The sequence below is a fragment of the Choristoneura fumiferana genome, chromosome 18, assembly GCF_025370935.1.
Source record: "Choristoneura fumiferana chromosome 18, NRCan_CFum_1, whole genome shotgun sequence".
NCBI lineage: Eukaryota > Metazoa > Arthropoda > Insecta > Lepidoptera > Tortricidae > Choristoneura > Choristoneura fumiferana.
In genome coordinates this window covers 12,650,940-12,672,582 of record NC_133489.1, presented here as the reverse complement: position 1 = coordinate 12,672,582, position 21,643 = coordinate 12,650,940, and the positions used below count along the sequence as shown (strand labels likewise).

Sequence of the window (21,643 nt, the reverse complement as noted above, 5' to 3'; positions counted from 1 at the left end):
TTTAAAAGTCCTTCATTAGAACAAAGGGACCCTACTCCCCACTGCTTCGAATCAGATTATGCCTATACTAATCACATTTCAATGGAGCTTTTGAGGCAAAATGCTATTCTTTAATCATTGTATATTTTCAGCGCGACACTACAGTTCGTGAAGAAAAACTCTGTAACACTTAGTGCCAAAGTAACCGAAAGCCAAATAAAGTTAAACACACGGAAATCAGGCCAATAGCAACAATATGGATTATCTCCGTCACAATATGCGTGCCCCCGCAAACATGATACATTGTGTATCAACGGCGGTTCTCATTTTATCATTAGTAGGTGCTTGTTTATGTAAATCTACTGTAGCGCCCACTGAAAATATTACGTGGCCGAGCACTCACCCCACAAACACGACGGCTGCTATTCACACAGCAAATTCTACTTTAAAGCCATTAGAGTCGGCGGAAGTAAAAACTACTGCATCTCCGACTACAAAGGAAAGCGGTAGAACAACAAAAGCGAATAGCGCCGGTCGGACCACTGTCGTCTATTCAACGACTGAAGTCTACGTGAGCACAAAAAGCGTAGTGAAAAGTGCAAGGAGGCTAAAGTTAAACACAAGTTCAAGTACCGCGGTGCATTCCCTAGTGCGACTGCAAGAGCGGCTAGCGGCGATAGATTGTGATCTGCCCGTGCTGCCGAGGGAGTCGAGGCTGTGGCGGGGCAATGAAACACACGAACTAAATCTACCTGTCACGGTGAGTTACTGTCTACCTTGAGTCTAGCTTTACACGCTTCACAAGCAAGTGCAATTAGTTACAGAATTTATATCTATCTAACTTATCGCTGATCTCATTGCAAATGCTTCTTTAATTACGATAATCTGTAGTTGGGCCATGTGTTAAAAACAAAAGATAGAATTAAAAATTCAGGTAGCGTAAGCTTTTATCTTTATTTCGGAGATGAAAATTGCCTATTTTTAGAGTTCCGTACCTCAAAGGGAAGAAAATGTAAGTCTACGTGATCCAAGGATGTATCCTTATAGCTTATTTTCATCCAAAAACCCTGAAATCACTAATAATTTATGAGAATAACATGTAATTTTATTTTGTTAGGTTAGACGCACAGTTGGTTCCTTTTGTTTTGGTCTTTCTTTAGGGTTCCGTGCTCAAAGGGTGGCAAACGGAACCCTACTAATATTGCTACGCTGTCCGTGCGTTCGTCCATTCGCTTGTCCTTTGTGTGTAGTTATATAGGACTGTGTCTCAAAAGCCGTAATAGATGGATAGCTGAAATTGATACATAAGTAGTATGTCTTTCTGTTGTCCCTACAACAACAAATAATAAAAACCGGCCAAGAGTGTCGGACACGCCCAAAAAAAATCACCCCCCACTTTACGTCTATGGGAGGTACCCTAAAAATTTTTTTTTTAAACTTGTTATTGTACTATTTTGTCGGCATAGTTTACATATTATATCCGTGCAAAATTACAGCTTTCTAGCATTGATAGTCCCTGAGCAAAGCCGCGGACGGACAGACAGACAGACAGACATGGCGAAACTATAAGGGTTTTTGCCATTTTGGCTCCGGAACCCTAAAAATTAGGGGGTCTTCGTACAAGAAACGTATTATTTTCGTTCTGTCTCTACAACGTTTAAACCATACAAACCTCAAACTTTGATGATAAATTGGGATACTGCTTATTTATCAACATTTACTTAAAATCGGTCAAACGTGAGTCGATTTTAGGGAAAAAAATTTAACTTTTCAAATATTTAAATTAAAAATAATGGGGGTCCCCATACAAGAAACCGTGTTTTAATTTTATCTCTATAACATTTAAACCTCAAGCTCAGAATGATTTAATAGAAATGATATCGATAAATAATAATCTGTATATTGAGAAATAATAAAAACCGATCATGCGTAAGTCGGTCTTATTTTTGTAATTTGTCGGCCAGCGACTGTACTTTATGAACTTAAACAGGTAGGTTGTTCGATTGTAGAGATTTTGTAGGTAGTGATTTTATATTTTTGCCCTTTAGCATACCTATGAAGCCCTCGGGGTACGACTCTTACTTGGCCGGCTTTTCACAGATCATAATGAATGACAAATCGAGCAAAAGAGCCACACAATGCTTTTACCATTATTGAAATTGATTTTAGTAACAAAATTTAGTTAGAGAGAGCAAACATTTCCTCATTCCCGCAATCTTGAACTAGAATAAATAAGAAAGACAAGACGTTTTCCTTAAAAGAAGTAATGAACAGAGCTCAACGAGTCTCTTAAATCGATGAAGCAAAAAAGCTTTTTCCCCTTTCTCTTTTTTCTTCTTTACCGAGACGATTTATATGGTTTATGTATTTGACCTCGTCGTGCTTCCCGAGTCTGCTATCAAACTTATTTCGAACAAGGGTACTAGAACACGGGACTGGAGGAAAATTAACAATGCATTTAAATCACACTCGGAAATGAAAAGTTTAGTGAAACTACATTAGTTTCCCTGTAACCCAATACCGGTGGTAGTTTAGCTTACCCTCGCTATTCAACAACAGACTCGCGAAACTGCGTTAGTTTGTCAGGTAATTAATTGGGTACCGCTTTTAATGAACTCGCAAATAAATACCTTCTGCATAGAACTAAATAAAGGAAATTCTTTTGCACGATCTGCAAGAAGATTTATTGATTATCCTCAAATGAAAAAATCTGTGGTTTATTTACATCACTTTACTTAGGTAGGTACTTCTTTGTAGTTGCTGAACACTGTAAATTCAAATATCGAGATATTAAATGTAATCAACGAAGTTTCACTGCAGCGGAAGTCGATTCCAAAAACGTTTTATCACTATTAAGAGAGCTATTTATTGCCTGAGCGTGCGGCCCCCGCAATCCGAAAGTGTATTATATATCTATATTTGATTTCGTTGAAAATTTATGTAGGTAGGTACAGTTATCATCTAGTCAGGTACATACTACGTATGTTGATATTGCGGATATTTTTTTAATACTTTGAACCATTTAGTTATTTAGACTGTTTGTTTATCCTTTTAATTTTTAGAAGATTAAAGTAAATACTTCTCTAGGTAAGTAGGTACATATACATGTATGGAACCTTTCACGAGCACTTAAGAATGAATTAAACTGAGCGGCACAAAACTTGGCCCACTCTACATACAAAATTACCTATTTTTGCATACAATTGAGGGCCAGATTTTTTGCCGCTCATTATATTTCAGAAGGTGCCGTCGTGCTTTTGACAAGGTTTTATTTAGTTTCACCGGTCCGTTGTTTGTCTGTCTATGTCTTCATAATCAAATCTTGCAAATTGAATTCCATCAATTTCCGGTAGTTGGATTGACTTGAAATTTGGTATACTTATGTAAATTGCGTGACAATACAATAATCTGGTAGTGATATCCTGGTAGTCCAGCCAGGATCGTCTCCACAGGACGGAATTCTTCAACGGTTAATGGCATCTACTTGAAATTTGGTATGCAAATGTAGTTTGGGTGACAATACAAGTACAGTCAGTCAACAAAAAACTTGTATTAAAAATGATATTTTTACCAAAAACTTATCTAAAGGATACAATTTTCGCTTATTCTAAATTTCTGTCTATAAATTGCGAAATAGGGTAGCAAGATCATTCAATAATAAAAACCCTTTTAACCCCCACTTAGGATGATACGCGTTTGATCCATAATTTTATTTACTTTGTGACCCCGGTTGGGCGGCCATACGAAGTAGATAACTTTTTAAGATACGTCACAAACGAAAACCAATTAGGACTGCCTTTTGCAAAAATCGATAGCAGTTTCCATTTGTAATCTACTTATGTGGCGAAAAATAGGTAGGTACATATATTTCGAAATTTTCGCTCTAAGAGAAATAAGGCGACTACTTCGCCGAGATATTAAAGGAATGGGACCGAATAATTCACGTGACAGGTCATTATCGACACAATAGTACCCTCATCTGGGCCTACGTATATAATCCCGTTATGAGAAGACTCAAAAAAGATCCGTTCTATGTAAAAGCCTGAACAGACTAACAGGAATCATTAATTTCGCTTAGATGGTTTTAAATGTGTCCGCATATTATTTGAAACAGGGAAAGCAGTAATTATAACGGAAAGGGCGAAAAACATTTATCGTTTGTGGTTAACACGAGACAAGACAGAAGACAAATGTTCCATTGGTTCGCTAAGTGAAGTTCCATTAACAACATTATTACTTTGCGGATTAGGTTATAGTAGAATTGGAAGTTCAGCTAGAAGCAAGACCGGGAAAACCTGATAGAAAACAGCGACGCCGCTCTATGATCAATAAAATCCACCTACAGCAGGGATATTGAAAATTGAAACGCGTATACGTTACGTCGAATATAGATTTAAGCGCGACTTTATCAACTGTACCACTACCATGAGTTTACAGTGACCGTACTCGGTAGCGACGGCGTAAATTATTTGTATGGAGAATTGTACAGCGCCTCTACAAATAATTTACGCCGTCGCTATCGAGTACGGTCACTCTAAACTCATGGTAGTGGTACTGATCAATTGTGTTAGTAAAACGCTTCATATTCTTCTGCCAAATTGAAATAATTGTTTAAACGTTAATTGTTTCCCTGTACTAAATTTGAAGTGTACCTAAGATTACCCTCGGTTAAATTATTAAATTTTTATTGTTACCGTGTATAGAAAGTGAGTTAATGAAAAAAAAGGTAAAGTAAACTTACCTAATAAGTAAAATTTAAAATTGAAAGCAACATTTTACCACCACCGAGTAGGGTTCATAGCTGCGGTTCAGAGTTACTATCATATAAATAAATCCCTTTGAAGCTGCACGCCTAAATGTTTTAAAGCAAATAAAGCAGTCATTTTACTTTACGCTCTCACAAAGGCTGACGTGATAATTAATGTGTGTGACTTTGTCACTTCCTGGGTACGGTTAGAGATGTAATGTATGATCAAGCATCAAGACAAAGGTACAGCAAAAGGTGTTATGAATACGAGTAGGTATGCCTTATTTTTTCATAGATACTTCGACAATAACAACGTTTCAAAACAACGATATTATCTAAGTAATTCTAAGTTTAATAATTTTGAGTTGACGTAGAGTCATCAAAATTAATGTTTTCGTCCATGCCGAAAGTGCCTAGTTGAACAGTGATATAGTTAAGAACTCTAAATCAATTCAGATCTGAGTATTTATCCTTACGCGAATTGCATGTAGATCCACGGATCTCTTTGATTAGCCAATCTCTTTGTCTGAAGAATATTTTATTTACGATTAACTCGTGTGGAGGAGGCGTGCGCGGGCGGCGGCGAGGAGTGCCCCCCGGTCGTCGTGTCGTGGGAGGGCGCAGCGGACATCCAAAGTGGGGACATGCTTATCGTCCGCATCGCTGAGTCTTCTCTGCTCGACAACTTCGGACAGCCTGACAAGAACAACAGCCGTGACACCAATGCGACGCACCCAGACGGTGAAAGGTAATACTGATTTCTTTATTTTAGTTTGGATAGGTACCTCTAGCGCTTAACTTAGTTATTAGCACTTACTGAAAGAGCGTGATGCTTAACGGTACAGTTACATACATGGGGCTCAATTTTGTACGCCTCAAGCAAAATAATATCATGTAAGTATGTATCATGTATGTATTTTGCAGGTGGTAGGACCTTGTGCAAGGTCCGCCCGGATTGCTACCACCATCTTGCTCGCTAATCCTGCCGTGAAGCAGCAGCGCTTGCACTGTTGTGTTTCGGCGTGGAGAGTAAGACAGTCGGTGAAATAACTGGCACTTGAGGTATCCCATCTTAGGCCTCTAGGTTGGCAACGCATCTGCAATACCCCTGGTGTTGCAGATGTTTATGGGCGGTGGTGATCTCTTACCATCAGGAGACCCACTTGCTCGTTTTCCATCCAGTCAAATAAAAATAAATAAATAAAATAAGACTATATTAGTACCTTGAGTTTTAAAATGATTGAAAGGCTATTTCTTCTAATATGAATATACCGCAATATCTAGGATCTATCTTATTTGATATACGAATTGGTCACATAGAAAACAACTGCTCATAATTTTAAACCGGAAGGGATGTGCGTGCAAATAAATAGATAGGAAAACTATTCAATCGAGTTATAAAATTCATCCGCTCTCGGATATTCAGTCACTTGGAACTAAGAGGATTTGATCCTTCTATGTGAGACTACAAACTCAATGCTAAACTTAGTCGGCAGAAATTTTGGGATAAATAAATGGACACAGTACCTACATGTATCATTTACTTATACAAGGACGAAAGATAAAGCCTTTTATGCTTAGCAGGATTAATGAGGCTCAATAAAGCTCCATGAAAGTTACTACGAGTAGGTAACTTATTAAGCGCGGGAAAAGGTCAGAATAGCTTACTTCATCACGCATCATAATTACATTGTCATGATTGATTAATCTCGAATGGGTCAGGCGGTAACCCGAAAAATCGACACACCTCATTGCTTTGTAATGGAACCTAAATTAAATACATCAGTGTTATATTGACCATTGCTTGTGCTAATTCAGATTTTGAATGGCGCAGACCAATATAGATCAAATAAGAATTTAGCGGGCTAATTATACCATGCGCTGGCTTATTTCCGGATGGATAAGTACGAAGTGCTTCATGAAATTGTGGTTTGATGTATATACGGGCACACGGCGCTATCCACCTCATACCTTAGACGGAGTGGTTAGCATAACGAGGTCGTTAATTATGTATATCGACGCCATTGTATAATTGAAAGCGAATACCACCTCCGCTGTTTAAACTACGGCTAAACCGCACTAGGGACGCTTAGTGCGAAGTATGAAAGCGCGCTAGTGCTTGAAAACAACTCTATACACAATAGGTACAGAGAGTCAGGTCTACACTATAATAATATAACGCTCGCTTTCTGTGTATCTATGCAAATACGAAAAAAATCTGTGCTTTACGACCCGTACGTGTAGATCAGATTGATCCGCATAGCGGTGACAGATGCGAGATTCTGATTTGATATTTTGAGAGAAAACTTTCCACTTCGGTTTTGCTGTTGGGAATAAAAGTGGCTATAATTTTGTACTAAGATTTACGGAATATATAGATATTATGTTAACCTTTTGTATTTGTTTGAATTCTTTGAAAGTATTTGTTAATCCTCGCGGCTCCAAAAGAAAACGGGGAGTTACAAGTTGAGAGCCTTTGTCTGTCTTTCAGAAAAACTGTATTCCAGCGTCGTTTAATGTTTAGAAAGCTGGTATTTCAGCATTGATTATTGCTTAGGTTTGTTCATCGATTTAGATCTTATGTTTGATAAAATCGGATCAACTGTGTTCAAAATACTTAGCATTTTTAGGGGTCTAGGGATCTTCTATTTAGGGATATCTATTTGTCTGTCCGTCCGTCCGTCCTGTCTGATGGATGACACCTTTTTGTCAAGAACGCGTGCAGAAATCTAGCTGAAATTGATATCACATAGTCGCGCCTGCTACATGCACCTTAGAGTTTGATTATATGAAACGTAACTTTTACTCAATACCTAATGGCGTCGAGCAATATTGTCACACCGCCGTAAAACCTTCTTAGCTGTAGTTTTCTGTATAGCCGAGCTTCTTATTTCTCAAAACTATAGGATCTTTGGGCTACATTTTGAGTCTACATAAAGGAACTAAAGCAATTACTTTGCTCACCCGCGACCTTATGATAACTACGTTTTTGTATCTAACAAATGTATGTTCACGCAGCTCCTCCATCTTCACACTGTAGGAATACACACAAATCACACAAAACTAACTATCCCCACCACCATATTACACACAGACTCACATCTTAAATCTGATAGCATGATGAACGATTGTGTTGCTCTGAGGATGACCTTGGTTGAGTTCGAAACGCGTCAGTGTAGTGTGGGCTTGTGTGATTTGTTTACGTAGAGCTATCATAAGATCGCGGGTGAGCAAAATGACTGTAATCAGTTGTAATGTAGCGCCTGATTCGATAAATCATCTATAGATAAAGTCATTCACGATGACGCTTGCCGTGGTTCTTATCACAATGCCATTAATGTCTAATTTTGTCAAAATCACGCGTGTTTGTGGATGACACTAAAATAGGTATACAGTCTAACCATTGGATTCCTGACCCGACGTAGAACGTTGTCATAGTAAGCGTCACAATGAATTCCCTTGTCAAGCAATGCGATGTCACTATGACTTTTTCATAAAGATTAAAGAATTACAATTTCCCAGAGTACACCGCACGCTGCCGCAGCCCGCCGTGTACCAAGTGACGCGGCAAGGGCACGTGCACTGCGACGTGTCCGAAGGCATGCTGTTGGACATCACGCCGCTGGACGAGCGCGGCGCCAAGCTAATCACACTCTACGATAAAGACCTCACAGAAGGCGTCAACTTACTGATAGGTGCGTACTGGCACACTACTCCTGTATTCAGTACATTGCACACAATAAGACTCTTTTGTCAAGAAACTAAGTTTTTATACTAAAACACTAACAAATATCGTTTGCGAAACGGGCTTCAGAGCGTCATGCGAACCTGGGCGTTTAAAAAAAAATACCTTTTATTTCAAAATGTATCTATTATGTATTTTTACTATTTTTTTTATACAAAATTTTATGAGTCAGTTTTGTGACGCCCATACTGAGTGTATGAAAAAAACGTCACAAAACTGTAATTTTTTTGTTTTTTTTTTTTTAACTATCGGAATCGATTGTGCTCTTGATTCTGAGTAGGAAAAACTATATTTCTTCCGAAATTAAAAAAAAGATAGGGTAAGTACACTTTTTTTGAAAACGCCCACCTACGTCTCTATCTTTCTAACTCGCTACACTCTTATTGAAAGAGTGATCAGATCGCGGTCGTTTATTGAGGATCAGCAGTAAACCTTTCTGGTGGCTTTTCTGGCAAAATATTTTCCCCTTGCCTTCCACGCTGCTAGTGTAGTTCGTAGTTGGCAATAGAGAGCGTTGCAGCCCACTCTCACATCAGTTCCCTTAGACACCTTTTACGACACTCACCCGTGTCCGTAACTGTCCTATTCTTAAATCAGGCACAAATAGGCATCGGCGTTACGTCTTCTATCGTTTAATTTAATATTTAAATCGGCACCAAAATCGGCAAATGGAATTGTGATATCTTGTAAGTACAAACATTAGAACGTAGCTAAACCAGATAAAGGAGTTGTTGGTGTAATTTTTCAAGGATAAGGACAATTATTAACTTAGATGAAGTCAAGATAATTTACGCAATTCAAAAAAAAGGAGACAACCCACGGTTTTATGAGCAGCAATGTAACTTTCCAATCTGATTTAGCTACTATACTTACCTTATTATGAGAAGCCCTGCAAGTTTACTTTCAGAGGAGTATTTCCTCGCCGTCGATTTATTATTTCCAATATACTCTGTGAAGTTACCCCAAAAGCGCTACCCGTAATACCCGTTATACATATAACATAACTCGCATCCGCCCTTCTGGCGTGGCGTGCTTCCGGAACAAACATTTAAACTTCCGAATTTAGAAAAAGTTTGCAGCAGTAGGTATATAACGTTAGCTGAGCACACGAAACATACATAATTTATGTCGTTTCTAAGAATAAACAACAAACCCTAAGGAAACAATAAAACAATCAATTAATGTACCCCAGGTAGAAGAAAGTTCTACCCGTTTGACACACGTTACATAACTCGATTTTCTGTTTCGAAATTTGGGAGTAAATGAAAATAATTTTTCCCGGAAAACATAAGCAGCCATGAACGTAACATACTTTACTCGAACGACTGTCCACGTCAACAGCTATAAACAAGGAGCTCCGGAGGCTGTTGTAAGTCGGGGAAGTTTCAGCGATTGTCAGTCCGCGCACGTACCACGTGGACGTCATTAGTTAAGGCGCTTAGCCAAGTCAAATCGGTATTCCGGTTCATGACTGAAGTGATACTGTCGGCTACGTGGCGTGACAAAGTAATACTCTGTTACTCCCACTGTACCTGACGAAATTGAACAATTAGGGTGTCTTGAGTGTTTCGAGTGTATTTACGTTGAAAGTTATTTTTAGACAAGTCGCCCTCTTCTTTCTTTTGTGTTTGTGTTATTTTTACTTTTCAAATTCAACTTACTTACCACTTTTCGTTTTTTGTAGCAACAAGGTTTGTTATCATAGAATATATATAGCACTTTAACTATGTCGTAACTTAAAGCTTCTGGAAACTTCGTAGCGCAGCGCAGGCACTTTACGTAGCAACTTTACTTGTTATACACAACGCCGTAGCAATAAGCTTTTGATGGTCACATTGTCGTTTTAATTTTCTTGAAAGCTCTTTACAAATCGTTGGTACTAAGATAAAATCGTAACTTTGGTTTTAATATTTTTTATCGCTCCTGAAACTCGAAACGGTAACGTTATTCATAAATGAGATACGCAGGCCACGCAGCGATTCTTTAAAACTCGTTTATTCCGTGACACAAAACTACCGATCGAGAAAAGGCTTGCTTTTCAAAACAGAGGAGAGGAAATTCGTGTATATACATGCGGGCGGAAGAAGGTATCGAGGGGAAAAGCGATGACGCTTTTAAGCCGTGCGGAACAATGGGTATGCGAGGCATCCCGCATGCACGCGACGCGCCGCGCCATGCGTCGCCAACACAGTGAATGTAGCCTCCTGGGAACCGTTTTACCGTTTAATATCCTAACTTTATAGCGTGCTTTATATAAACGAGACCGCCATTGAGAAGAAAAATAGGGCGAGTCAATCAAATGACTTTCTCATACCCTGTTAAACTAAAGTTTAGCTCCTGTCAACCAACAAAATCAATTATAAGATGGTAAATTATACCGGCAGGAGACAAAATTTTAACGCGTCAGAAACTTTCAATTAATATACCGTTTTATCTTCGGCATTCCCATTTATTAAAAGCGCTTTGAAAGGCATTTTTCGTTCGCCGTGATTGCACAAAGCTATATGAAATGAAATGAAGCCAGGAGAAATGCTTTTTTTTTCAAACGTAGGTACCTAGAGAGTTTCTCACATTCCTTGAGTGTTCGCTAGCAAATAAAGTACGCTCCACTATTCTTGAGAGCCGCAAAGCCGGCGCTCGAGTACTCCTCAAAGCGATATAAGTTACTTTAAGGAGCCACCGTACGGTTGCAATAAACATTTATGCTTACAGTTGTTTCCGAGAACTGGGGGTCACAATGTGTTCGCCTCAAAGTGACTGTCAAGTCTGATAACTGCGGAGAGTCTCAAGATTGCTCTGGCAAAGGCGTATGCTACACCAACGTTTCCATGGTAAGTAACTTAATATCTGATAAAAATGTGAAAATGCCATTTGATCGAGAGTTCATCAGAGGCGAGAGTCGATCCAGCGCCGAACAACTTTCGCCTCTGATTGGCCGGATCAGAATTTCAGATAATATGTGCATGGGCTAAACAGCAGCAAAGGTGACAAGAAAGCGCCGCTGTAATGTTTGATTGTAAAAAATAATTGCAATTGACAATTCTAAATTTCAGGTAACATGATTGCTTGTTCCGTTATTTTTTTCATTGTTAACTTTTTAATTGTCATTCAGTAGAATAACAATGAATTCCCTGGACTAGCAAGGAATGAAATGTCGGATTCGGATCCCAGGTCTTTTTTACCTTACCTAGGAATTACATTCGTTTTCACCTTTTCTTTCTGTCACATGGTATAAGTAAAGCGCGTTAGACAATATGACCTCTGGTTTGCCTGCGACTCAAAACCACAGAGTACCTACTTTTATGTATCCTAGTAACTGACAACTCTCTCATAATACTTAGTAGAATTGTCGGCATTTAAGAACAGTACCGTGGCGACCGAGCTTTGCTCGGGCTAAAACTCGATAATAAGCGTTTTCCCAGAGATAAGACCAAGCTAGATCGATTTGTCATCCCCGAAAACCCCCCACATACCAAATTTCATCGAAATGGTTGGAGCCTTTTTTTTATTTGACTGGATGGAAAACGTAGCAAGTGGGTCTCTTGATGGTAAGAGATCACCACCGCCCATAAAAATGCGTTGCCAACCTAGAGGCCTAAGATGGGATACCTCAAGTGTCAGTAATCCGACAAGAGACCGTCAGTTTCCGACGAGAATTGCTCGTTTAAATGTATTTGATTAGATAGATGCAGTTGAACAAATATAAATTGTGCATTGTATAAAAATGTACTAAGTATAATAACTACATATTACTTTCTTAAATTTGATATTTTTTAATGGGAGAATATTTTTTGATTGCAACACTTAACACCTCCAAAACGCATAGGTACGTAAGAATTTATAGCAGCAATTTGTACCTACATTTTATATTCCTAAATTTGGTATCCAGGTTAGAATTTTTACTATACTTGCATGCAAACGCATAATGTTCAAATTTACATCACGACGATTGCCTTTCAAGCCTGCTGCCATACAAACGAATACATTGCATTTAAAATGGAAAATACAGTCCGTAGTGTCCGTTATGCAATTCAGAAATTCACAGTATAGCACGTTCGAACTCTATGTAAAGTAGGATTTTTTCAAACATTGCCTGGTATTTACCTATTTCTGTACTCGAGCATCTGGAGCCTGAGTATTATGCGTCTGACCTCAACGGCGGCTGTGACACGTCATTATTGGTAATAGAAGCCGCCGACAGCGTTATTGATGTGGTTGTAGGAGGGCTACGAGTGCCAGTGCTGCCCTGGCTACGTGGGCCCGCACTGCGAGGAGCTCGACGCCTGCAATCCATCACCCTGCTTGAATAATGGCATATGTGTCGACCTCACGCAGCCTCTCAACGGAGCGAACTACCACTGCCTATGTCCTTACGGTAAGCACATACGCTGTCCGGAAAATAAGTGGCTCGAAATGGTACAGATTCTGGAAACCGAAATAGTAAATAAATAGCGTTTAATGAGTATGTTGCGTGTACGGGTGACGTCATTACGCCGAAACTGGAATATCTAACGCTTACAACGGCGGTTTTTCTTCGTGAATTATTGCCTCGATTTTACCATTTTCTGTGGGCAATTTATTTTTCGGACATCTCCATTCTAATTTATGTTGCTAAGTATAAGTTTATGTTTTATGTTCAGTGCTTACACAAAGTATTGCAGATAATCCAAACTTCGACTCTTGACGTGAAACTTTTTCGTTTTAGTATTTATTCAGAGATTTGAAACATAATACGTATAGAATATCAAATAATATATATTATTATTCAACTCTACTGCGAGATTTTGATAACTATTGCCAAAATGAAAACAATCAAAATACAAAATAGCGGTCTAACCTAGATGTATTTTTGTAACGCTCGTGCAATTTTCTCATGATATGCCAAAATTGATATTTTATGGAAACGCATACGATGGCGCTCTATTTCAATTCAGCTGAGTCGTGCTTTACATCATTTCATTTTATGCAATTTGAGTGGCCTATATTTTTTCGTACACGGTCAATTAAACATCGAAGTGACGCAATCTGCTCTCTTGAATACTGAGTATGTTATTACGTAATCATTCTTCCAATTGGATTGAATAAGTTATTCGAATAAAATATTCATTTCAGCCGCTATCTGAATATGGGCGGGAGCTAATATATGTACCGAACCTATCCCCAACATATTTGTAGCTGTAACGTTATCGCTAAACTTGGTCACCGAATGTTTGTAGGTACTAACACGAAAGCTCTACATTTTTTCCCGTAGCATGTCTCGAATATATCTTGTTTACTACACAGTTTTACTCAACTAGCCAACTTAATGGAGATTTATTTAGGACATGTAACGTAAATTTACTGCTTTCTTTTTTTATTAATTTAAATTGTGCAGTAGAGAATGTAGAGCGCTTCGTAACAATAATGTGAGGAGCATTTTTTAAAGGGAATCGTAGAATCTTAGTGTAAAAATTGGAACTACAGTATGCTTTTACACCGCCGGTGTAGGCACCTAATAATACGGTCGTCTAATATTTTTGGGTCGTCCGAATAGATACATGTTTTTGCACTTTAGTTATTATGTAAACAGACATTGTAATATGCGTTTAGTGCGCCCAAAAGCTATATACTCGTACTCCTACTGGTTTCTCCATGGGTGTGTCCTATCGAGTTTCAGAGGATGCTCAGAGGGTTGACGGCTTTAAATCCTGGTTCACAGTTTTTTTTTTACCTAGTTTCTTTCTATATTACCTATAATACATGTCACAATCACAACCATTTTACTCTAAAACTTTCTTTCTTTTCCCTTATGGGATACCTATTGAATGAATATTTTAATATTTATGGTATAAAACATAAAATAGAGTTCAACTTAAATACAAGGTGTTAATTAATTAACTGAAAACCTCAGACACCCAAAAATATTTTTTAATTTTAAATAAGTTGATTGAATTTATTTTTGAATAGCTTCATTATTTTAAAAGATATTGGAGTGTTTTGCTAAGTCAGTAATTCTACTTAATTTCTAACTCTACACTCATGATTTGATTTTGCCAGTTGCGCTTTGACGTTTTTAGAAGAAAATCACACATTGACAGCAAACCGGCCATTATCGAAATAGTAGACAACCTCGCTAAAATATTTAACTGGCGCCTGTTGCAGTCGTAGGTAACTTTTAGACTGGACACAATAAAAAAGGGATTTAAAAAACAAACACAACCTTATTTAAAACATAGTGTAATCGATTCTACTCTCGATTCTGAGCAATTTACTTTTTGGTTTTCAGTTATTTAATTAACACCTTGTATAGGTAGGTAGTATACATAGATATAAAGCGGACTGTTCTCCGCAACTCGACGTCTATGTGGCCTATTTTGCGTAAACTGAAATAAAATGATTATTCTTATTTCTAAACTATTTAAACCTTATTATATGTATACATATTGTAACTCGAGTGTCTAACTGTATCTCAAGGTCGCTTCATTGGCAAGCGATTATTTAGATTGGTTTTTGGAACCTTTTTGTATTTTTTATTTCAATTCCAAATATTTACTTTTACGGTCATCCCGTAAAACCTAAATTGAAAATACAAACTGAAATATAGATGCACAGAAAAACCAGAAAAATAAGACCAGCACTGGGAATCGAACCCAGGTCCTCGGCATTCCGTGCCGTGTGCTATACCGCTACACCACTGCTGGACACATTACAGACACGAATTTCCCCTATGCACCACATAATTATCTCAGCTTGTTTGTTTTTTTATTTAGCCACTTAAGCAGTGATGCTAGCGACATCTATACCGTAGCCCTCTTCGAGAAACTTTCGGCATTCCATTGGAACTAACCGCTCACCCGGACAAGAGATATCGTTATTATTTTATCGTTAAGCGATTATTGTCGTGGTTTGATGTCGATTTAGCGCGCCATTAGACACAACTGTCACGCTGGCCGCTCTGAGAGCCAAGGCGTTAATTCTACCAGTCATCTAAAAGGTCCAACGTTTGAATGTAGTGTTACGCCTCTATATAGCTGTACTTAAGGCTAGTGGCTGAATTGAGCAGTAAGGAAGAGAATATACAGCCGAACGGACATTCGAAACCATTTTTGCTCAAGCTGAAACGGAGACGCTTCGCTCTTCTTAATTATACTTAAACTTTCTCATACTGTTACGACTACTAATGTTAGGAGCTTAGGATCTGTGCCAATTTATTTAGTCAGTAAATTGTTTAATGTGTATAGAATTAAATATTACCTAATCACTGATTTGGCTTAATATATTAATACATTCTCAAGCGAGGAGGATTAATTAATTCCATCTTAATTTTCAATTTTACTAAGCCTTACACAAGGTAAAAATGAAATCAGCCTGCTTTAGGCCCCTTAGTACGTTTGCCAGAGCAAAATTTCTTTCATCATGAAATTTATGCCGTTTTCTTGTTTAAGTTGATTTATGCTGGTTATTGTTTTAGTAATAATTCCAATTAAAGGGTTTCTCTAAAAAACACTTTGATAATCAGGTTTCACAGGTCGAAAATGCGAGAAGGACCCTTGCTACTCAGAGCCATGCGTAAACGGCGGCTCCTGCATGAGCCTGGCCATGAATGGGTCGACGACGTTCCATTGCGCTTGCGCCGACGGCTGGACCGGAGAGCATTGCGAGCGGCCCACTGTTGGCGGCGCTTGCGCCAACAAACCCTGCGTCAACGGCATCTGCATAGAGCAGACTGACATCGATTCTGAAGGGCATGAATATCGCTGCTTCTGTTTGCCTGGTAAGTTTAAGTACCTGGGCGACCGAGCTTTACACGGGCTAAAACTCGAAAATAAGCGTTTTCCCAGAGATAAGACCAAGTTAGATCGATTTGTCATCCCCGAAAACCCCAACATACCAAATTTCATCAAAATCGTTGAAGCCGTTTCCGAGATTCTGATTATATTATATACAAGAATTGCTCGTTTAAAGGTATTAGATATAGATGCTTGAGCTAGATAGGTAGTTTAAACGGGTGCTTTGAAAATGACAGATAGCTACAAGCAGTAATCAATGAACTACACTGTGTTTGGCTGTAGAGCACGGTTTGTGGTGGAATGCAAGTTAAAAATGGTGTAGGTACCTTGATATCGACCTCCGCAAAGTAACGGAATCAATCAAGTAGTAATCCTAAAGAAGTAGCGTTTTGTAGTGGCCTTTTATAAAAACAGATGTTGAGCGATTGGAGCGTTTTATCCGGTATGATTAAACAAATGACTGAATGCTTGGTTAAGTAATAACTCACTAGGTGACGGGAGGTGACGGACGATTAAAGTGCTTTCAAGCTGCTACCTTGATGCCTCATTGTGATGTAAATGGAGTAACTTAGCTGCTGATGGTATTTTTTATTGCGTTGTCAGTAGATCTACATGTACCAAAATTAAATATACAAACAGACCGTTGTTGTCAACATAAGCTTGGAATATCCCTTTTACCAGTTAGAATTGTGTGTGACCTTTTTTATGTGTACGTCCGCGTAGAATTCGATTATCGCTATCCCGCGGGAACTACGCAATTTTCCGGGATAAAAACTATCCTGTTCTTTCCCGGGGCTCAACCTATCTGTATATCGAATTTCATCTGCATCGGTTGAGCGGTTTAGATGTGGTGAGGTAACAAGCAAACAAACAAACAAACAGACTTACAAACTTTCGCATTTATAATATTAGTGGGATACTAGGTATTAATACACTACATTTATAACAGAGAGGTAAACGATTTTTGTTTGTTTATATGTAAGTAATAGAACTACTACTTATATAATTTCATTGCTTACTATAATCTTATTTTAACCCAAAACAAAAATGAAAAAAATCTCGTAGGACGCAGGCGAAATGCCTTGTTAATAATAAAAAGGTTTACATTATGAGTGAACGTCAGTTTCATCACTAACTTTGGCGGTACTTTGATACGAGTATCTATGTAGTGATGGTAAAAAAGATTTGCAGTTCGTTAGAAAAACAAATCAACTTTGGTAGGTATTTAAAACGTTAAAATAACATTGATTTATGTCGTCGTAAATACCGTAACCTTATTGGCACGTCATTTACCCTCTGATGATTTATATGCAAATTCAATTCAACTAATCTGATCACGCAATACCATAACAAGTACCCATCGTGTATTGAACTAACGAACTTATCTCCGTCACGCGTTTATGTTTGAGTTCTAGGGTCGTTAATGTAATAAATCGTTTTCAAGTTACTCGATTTAATAATGGTTAATCGTGTTTGCGAATGTTCGGCGAGTAAAATTGTTGGAGTGATTTATATGAAGATCAGTTGGAAGGTTGCCCGCGCTCGCTTCACGGCGGCGGCGTGCGGTCGCGGTGCTTGCTGGTTGGCAGGGCTTCAAATACCGGTAAAAAGTTGGTAACGTTACCTCTGTCAAACAGATTTAACATTAAACGATGTACCGTTACTTTTACAATTTTTACCGATATAATATTTAACGTTATAAGCTGTTCACATAAAGTTAACGTCAATTTAAAAGTATCGTTAAAAGATTACTTCTCACTTTTACATTATAACGGCGTCCCTGGTCATCATTCTGCTAAATCAGAACATTTGTTTATGCTATTAAATCTACTCAACAACGATATGTTTGTGCTTGTATGTAATTCGTATAAAAAAATAATTAAAAATTGCTATTTTTTACGGATTATAATATTGATCCCGACGTTTTGAGTCCATTTCAAGTCCCATGGTCACGGAAAAACTAAAAACAAAAATTTCCGATTGAAGTAATGTTACTTTTTTAACGTTATAATAATGTGAATTGGGTAACGTTAACAAGCCCTACTATTAGCTACTATGTAAAGAAAATTTACCGTTATTAAGTAACGTTCAACGTTAACATGTTTATTTATCAAGTAACGTTATAATTTAATACCGGTACAAGGTATTTTTGCGATTTTACCGTTACGTAACGTTACTTATAATGTGAATTTGGTAACGTTAACAAGCCCTGCTGGCTGGTGCCTGCCGCCTCACCGCCTCACCACGGACTCGCCTATTCAGGACCGCGGCCTTATTTACAAGGTAGCTTATGTAACTTGAATTATACAATTCCAATAATAAGTTGTAAGTGCTAATAACGCGCTGACGCTTGTTTATGCTCGAAAATTGTTTACCTCTTTCGTTAACAACAACTGTAACAGTTTTGTAATTGGTATTTTTCACGCAATTAGGTACAGTAGGTACGTACAGAGAAAAAACTGGCCTACTGCAAGTTGGACTTGCACATCGAGGGTTTCGCACAAATTTGTAGGTACCTATTTATTAATATCCCGCGTTAGCAGAGCCTCGCTTCTAAGCAAAATACGCAGTGTCGTGTCGGGTGTAATTTTAAATCGGTTACTGACGAAAACAGACAGATATATAAAGAATGAAGTTTTCAGAATTTTCTTATTGGTTCACTATTCAAGTTTCTAAGATAACCGACCCCGTTTTGATACCCCGACAATATTATGGGAACACCTTGTTTAGACAGTACCTACCAATCTTTTGATTGCGTTTTATTTTTTCACTGCTTCGAGGAGTAGCAGACCTGAGGCCGTATTGTGCGGACGCTTGGTATCGCGTTCATTATTTATTTCTGACTAATGGTGTAAGATGGTGACAGAAAGAGATGGCAAGAGCCCGCGCGTTATACAATAAGGCCATAGTAAAATAGAACAAGTATGCACGCACACTTCGACCCTTTAGGAGCCTTAACTGCAGGGCTACTACGAAACTCGAAATTCGAAGTTCGTGTCGTACCGTCCCTCTCGTACTAAACAGTATAAGTGTCAGAGGGATCGCACGACACGAACTTCGAGTTTCGAATTTCGTAGTAGCCCTGCTGCCTACTCCGGCGCGGATGCCTAGGGTTGCCGATGTCTATTTTAGATTAATTAATTACCTACCGGCGAATAATTTTAGTATGAGAGTTAACTTCAAATTATCTAATATCTGTGTATAGACAAACAAGATTCTTTGCCGCTCTATTACATTATACTAAATTTTAAAATATTATTTATAAATTCGCTGAAGTGGTGATGGCGACTGTGTAAATACTACTCATGTTTCCTACACATAATACTATAACTATATTGTTTATAGGTTGGTAGGTATCTATTATTTTTTATGTGTCCATACGAAACCATCACACTACACTTGTATACTACTAATTTACAACTATACCTAATACAAAAAATACGTAAGTATGAGTACGAGAACGTAAAAGGTGATAATTTCGCAAAGCGAGCGCAAGACGAGCGAGCTAAAATCGAAACGTACGGCGCCGACGGCAGCGCAGCCTTGACTAAAGAAAACTTAATCCTCCTTAAATTATCAGTGTGTGCGTGCGGCGGGTGCGTGCGTACCGGCGCCAACCGGCGCGCACACATTTAAGACGCGCGATGTACTTTTTTTGTTCGTAGTGAACCTACTTGTTCTATTTTACTATGATAAGGCTTCATATCTGAGTATTTGATATTAATTCAGCTTTATACCTACGCGTTCCTGAGAAAAAGGATCTTGATAGACGGACGGACGGTCGGACAAAAGGATTTTGCCGATTGAGATAAAAATTGCCGCCTGAATCATAAAAATTGCGTGTGCTAATTGGACTTAAATGAAGGTCGATGTTATTAAATACTCTTTTTAAGTTATAATAAATACTGGATGAAAGCTGATTCATCTTAATTGAGTTTTATAAAATAGTTTCTTTTGCTCGAACTTTGTTTCGAGGCGCGTCGCTCCGAATCGTAATCATGATCACAAAAAATACTTTCCTTTGAGCGGGGCGCTAATTGTTTTCGCACTTATTATTTTCACTTAGTTGACGTCAATAGCACTTTGTGTTATTTAACGGGTGGTCTTATGCCCCCCATGCTTAAAATAAATCGGGGTGAATTAATCAAGTGACTTGTTTTCCCGTCTGAGGAGGAAATTCATAGCTACGCCGGCAAACAAACAGTCCCTAGGGCAAGATTGTCTTTCGGCAAAGGAATTCGAAACTTGTCTGTTTGGATAACATATAGCTGCGAGTGTATAGCAATCCACTCCTTTATCTTTTTCGGACAAACGTTGTACGAGGGTAGCATATAAATCAAGAATCACCCAAATTTATACTAGTTCAGTATTTTTAGCTGTGATTTTTCGACCGAAGAGATAGGAGTTTTTGGTACATTAAATTAAAGGGATTATTTTTATCAGCACGGAAGGCCGCTTCCGGTCAAGTTGCTTTTAATTACGGTATCATTAAATTAAAGGAAAAGTCTTTGTGTGGGATCTCGTGAGTTTAATGTTTATCATGATGCTACGGTAGGGTCGAGTAAAACTGTTTGTATCTACCTATTTTATTTTGTGAGGAGATTCAGCCATGTATATCTTGCCCTTTATCGTGAAACACTTAACGTAATCTGATATTTACGGTCCTTGTTTATTTCTATTCAATATTTCTGGGATACCTAATTAATAGTATAATAGGGGTTCATTGTATGGGAGTTTCATGCAAAATATGTCCCTGAAAAAAGACTTAGAAGTGAGTTGGTTGGCTTGGCGCTCCTCTGCGGCGGATGTCGTTGCGTAATCTTTATTTACATAGTCGTGTTAAGGGGCCCTTTGTGGCTTGTTTGCCGGAATGAGAAATTTCTCTTGTTTTGCATTTCATGTCGCCTACGTATTAGATTAACATACTTTACTTTGGAATTGCTAATTTAGGTCAATAAAGAACATTACGGGCGGGTTTGTCGCAGGGTTCTTCCCTTTTCATTCCCTTTTAGCACAAGTTTTCATTTAGGAAAATAAAATAACATTCTATGTACACTATGTACCGCAGTATGTACATTATGTATAATACTTATTAGCGTGGATAATAGATATAGGGCAAATCACTCAATAAAAAAAATGGTAAATACATTTTTCCAATTGGGTAGTGGAGTCTTGAGTGGCTCGGCTCTTGTATTGTGCTCTAATATTTGTAGGTATGATGGTACTGCGTGTTTCGAGAACAATGTCACATTCGTCCAAATAGATTCGTTTTCACCAGTAAAGTTTCAGTAAAAACAGCTGTAATGTAAAGCCGCCATCATAAACATAGGTGCTCGTAAACATCTGAGCACGATTGTATTGTTGAATTTCGTATCTTGTGATATTTTTGCCAGCTCCGCAGTT

At 38.2% G+C, this 21,643-nt stretch overlaps 1 protein-coding gene across 2 annotated transcripts in view; it reads left to right on the top strand.

Annotated features, from left to right (window-relative positions):
• The window catches only part of wry (delta and Notch-like EGF repeat containing weary), a 36,921-nt gene that overhangs the window by 757 nt on the left and 14,521 nt on the right, over window positions 1–21,643 (top strand). Inside the window, exons 2-7 of one of the 2 annotated variants that reach the window (XM_074101609.1) lie at window positions 132–739; window positions 5,293–5,474; window positions 8,249–8,421; window positions 11,184–11,302; window positions 12,693–12,846; window positions 15,970–16,224. In XM_074101609.1, the coding sequence (XP_073957710.1) occupies window positions 236–739; window positions 5,293–5,474; window positions 8,249–8,421; window positions 11,184–11,302; window positions 12,693–12,846; window positions 15,970–16,224 (1,387 nt within the window). In that variant the 5' untranslated portion in view covers window positions 132–235. Of the gene's footprint in view, window positions 1–131; window positions 740–5,289; window positions 5,475–8,248; window positions 8,422–11,183; window positions 11,303–12,692; window positions 12,847–15,969; window positions 16,225–21,643 lie in introns of both variants that reach the window. The other variant, XM_074101608.1, reaches the window with a different exon arrangement.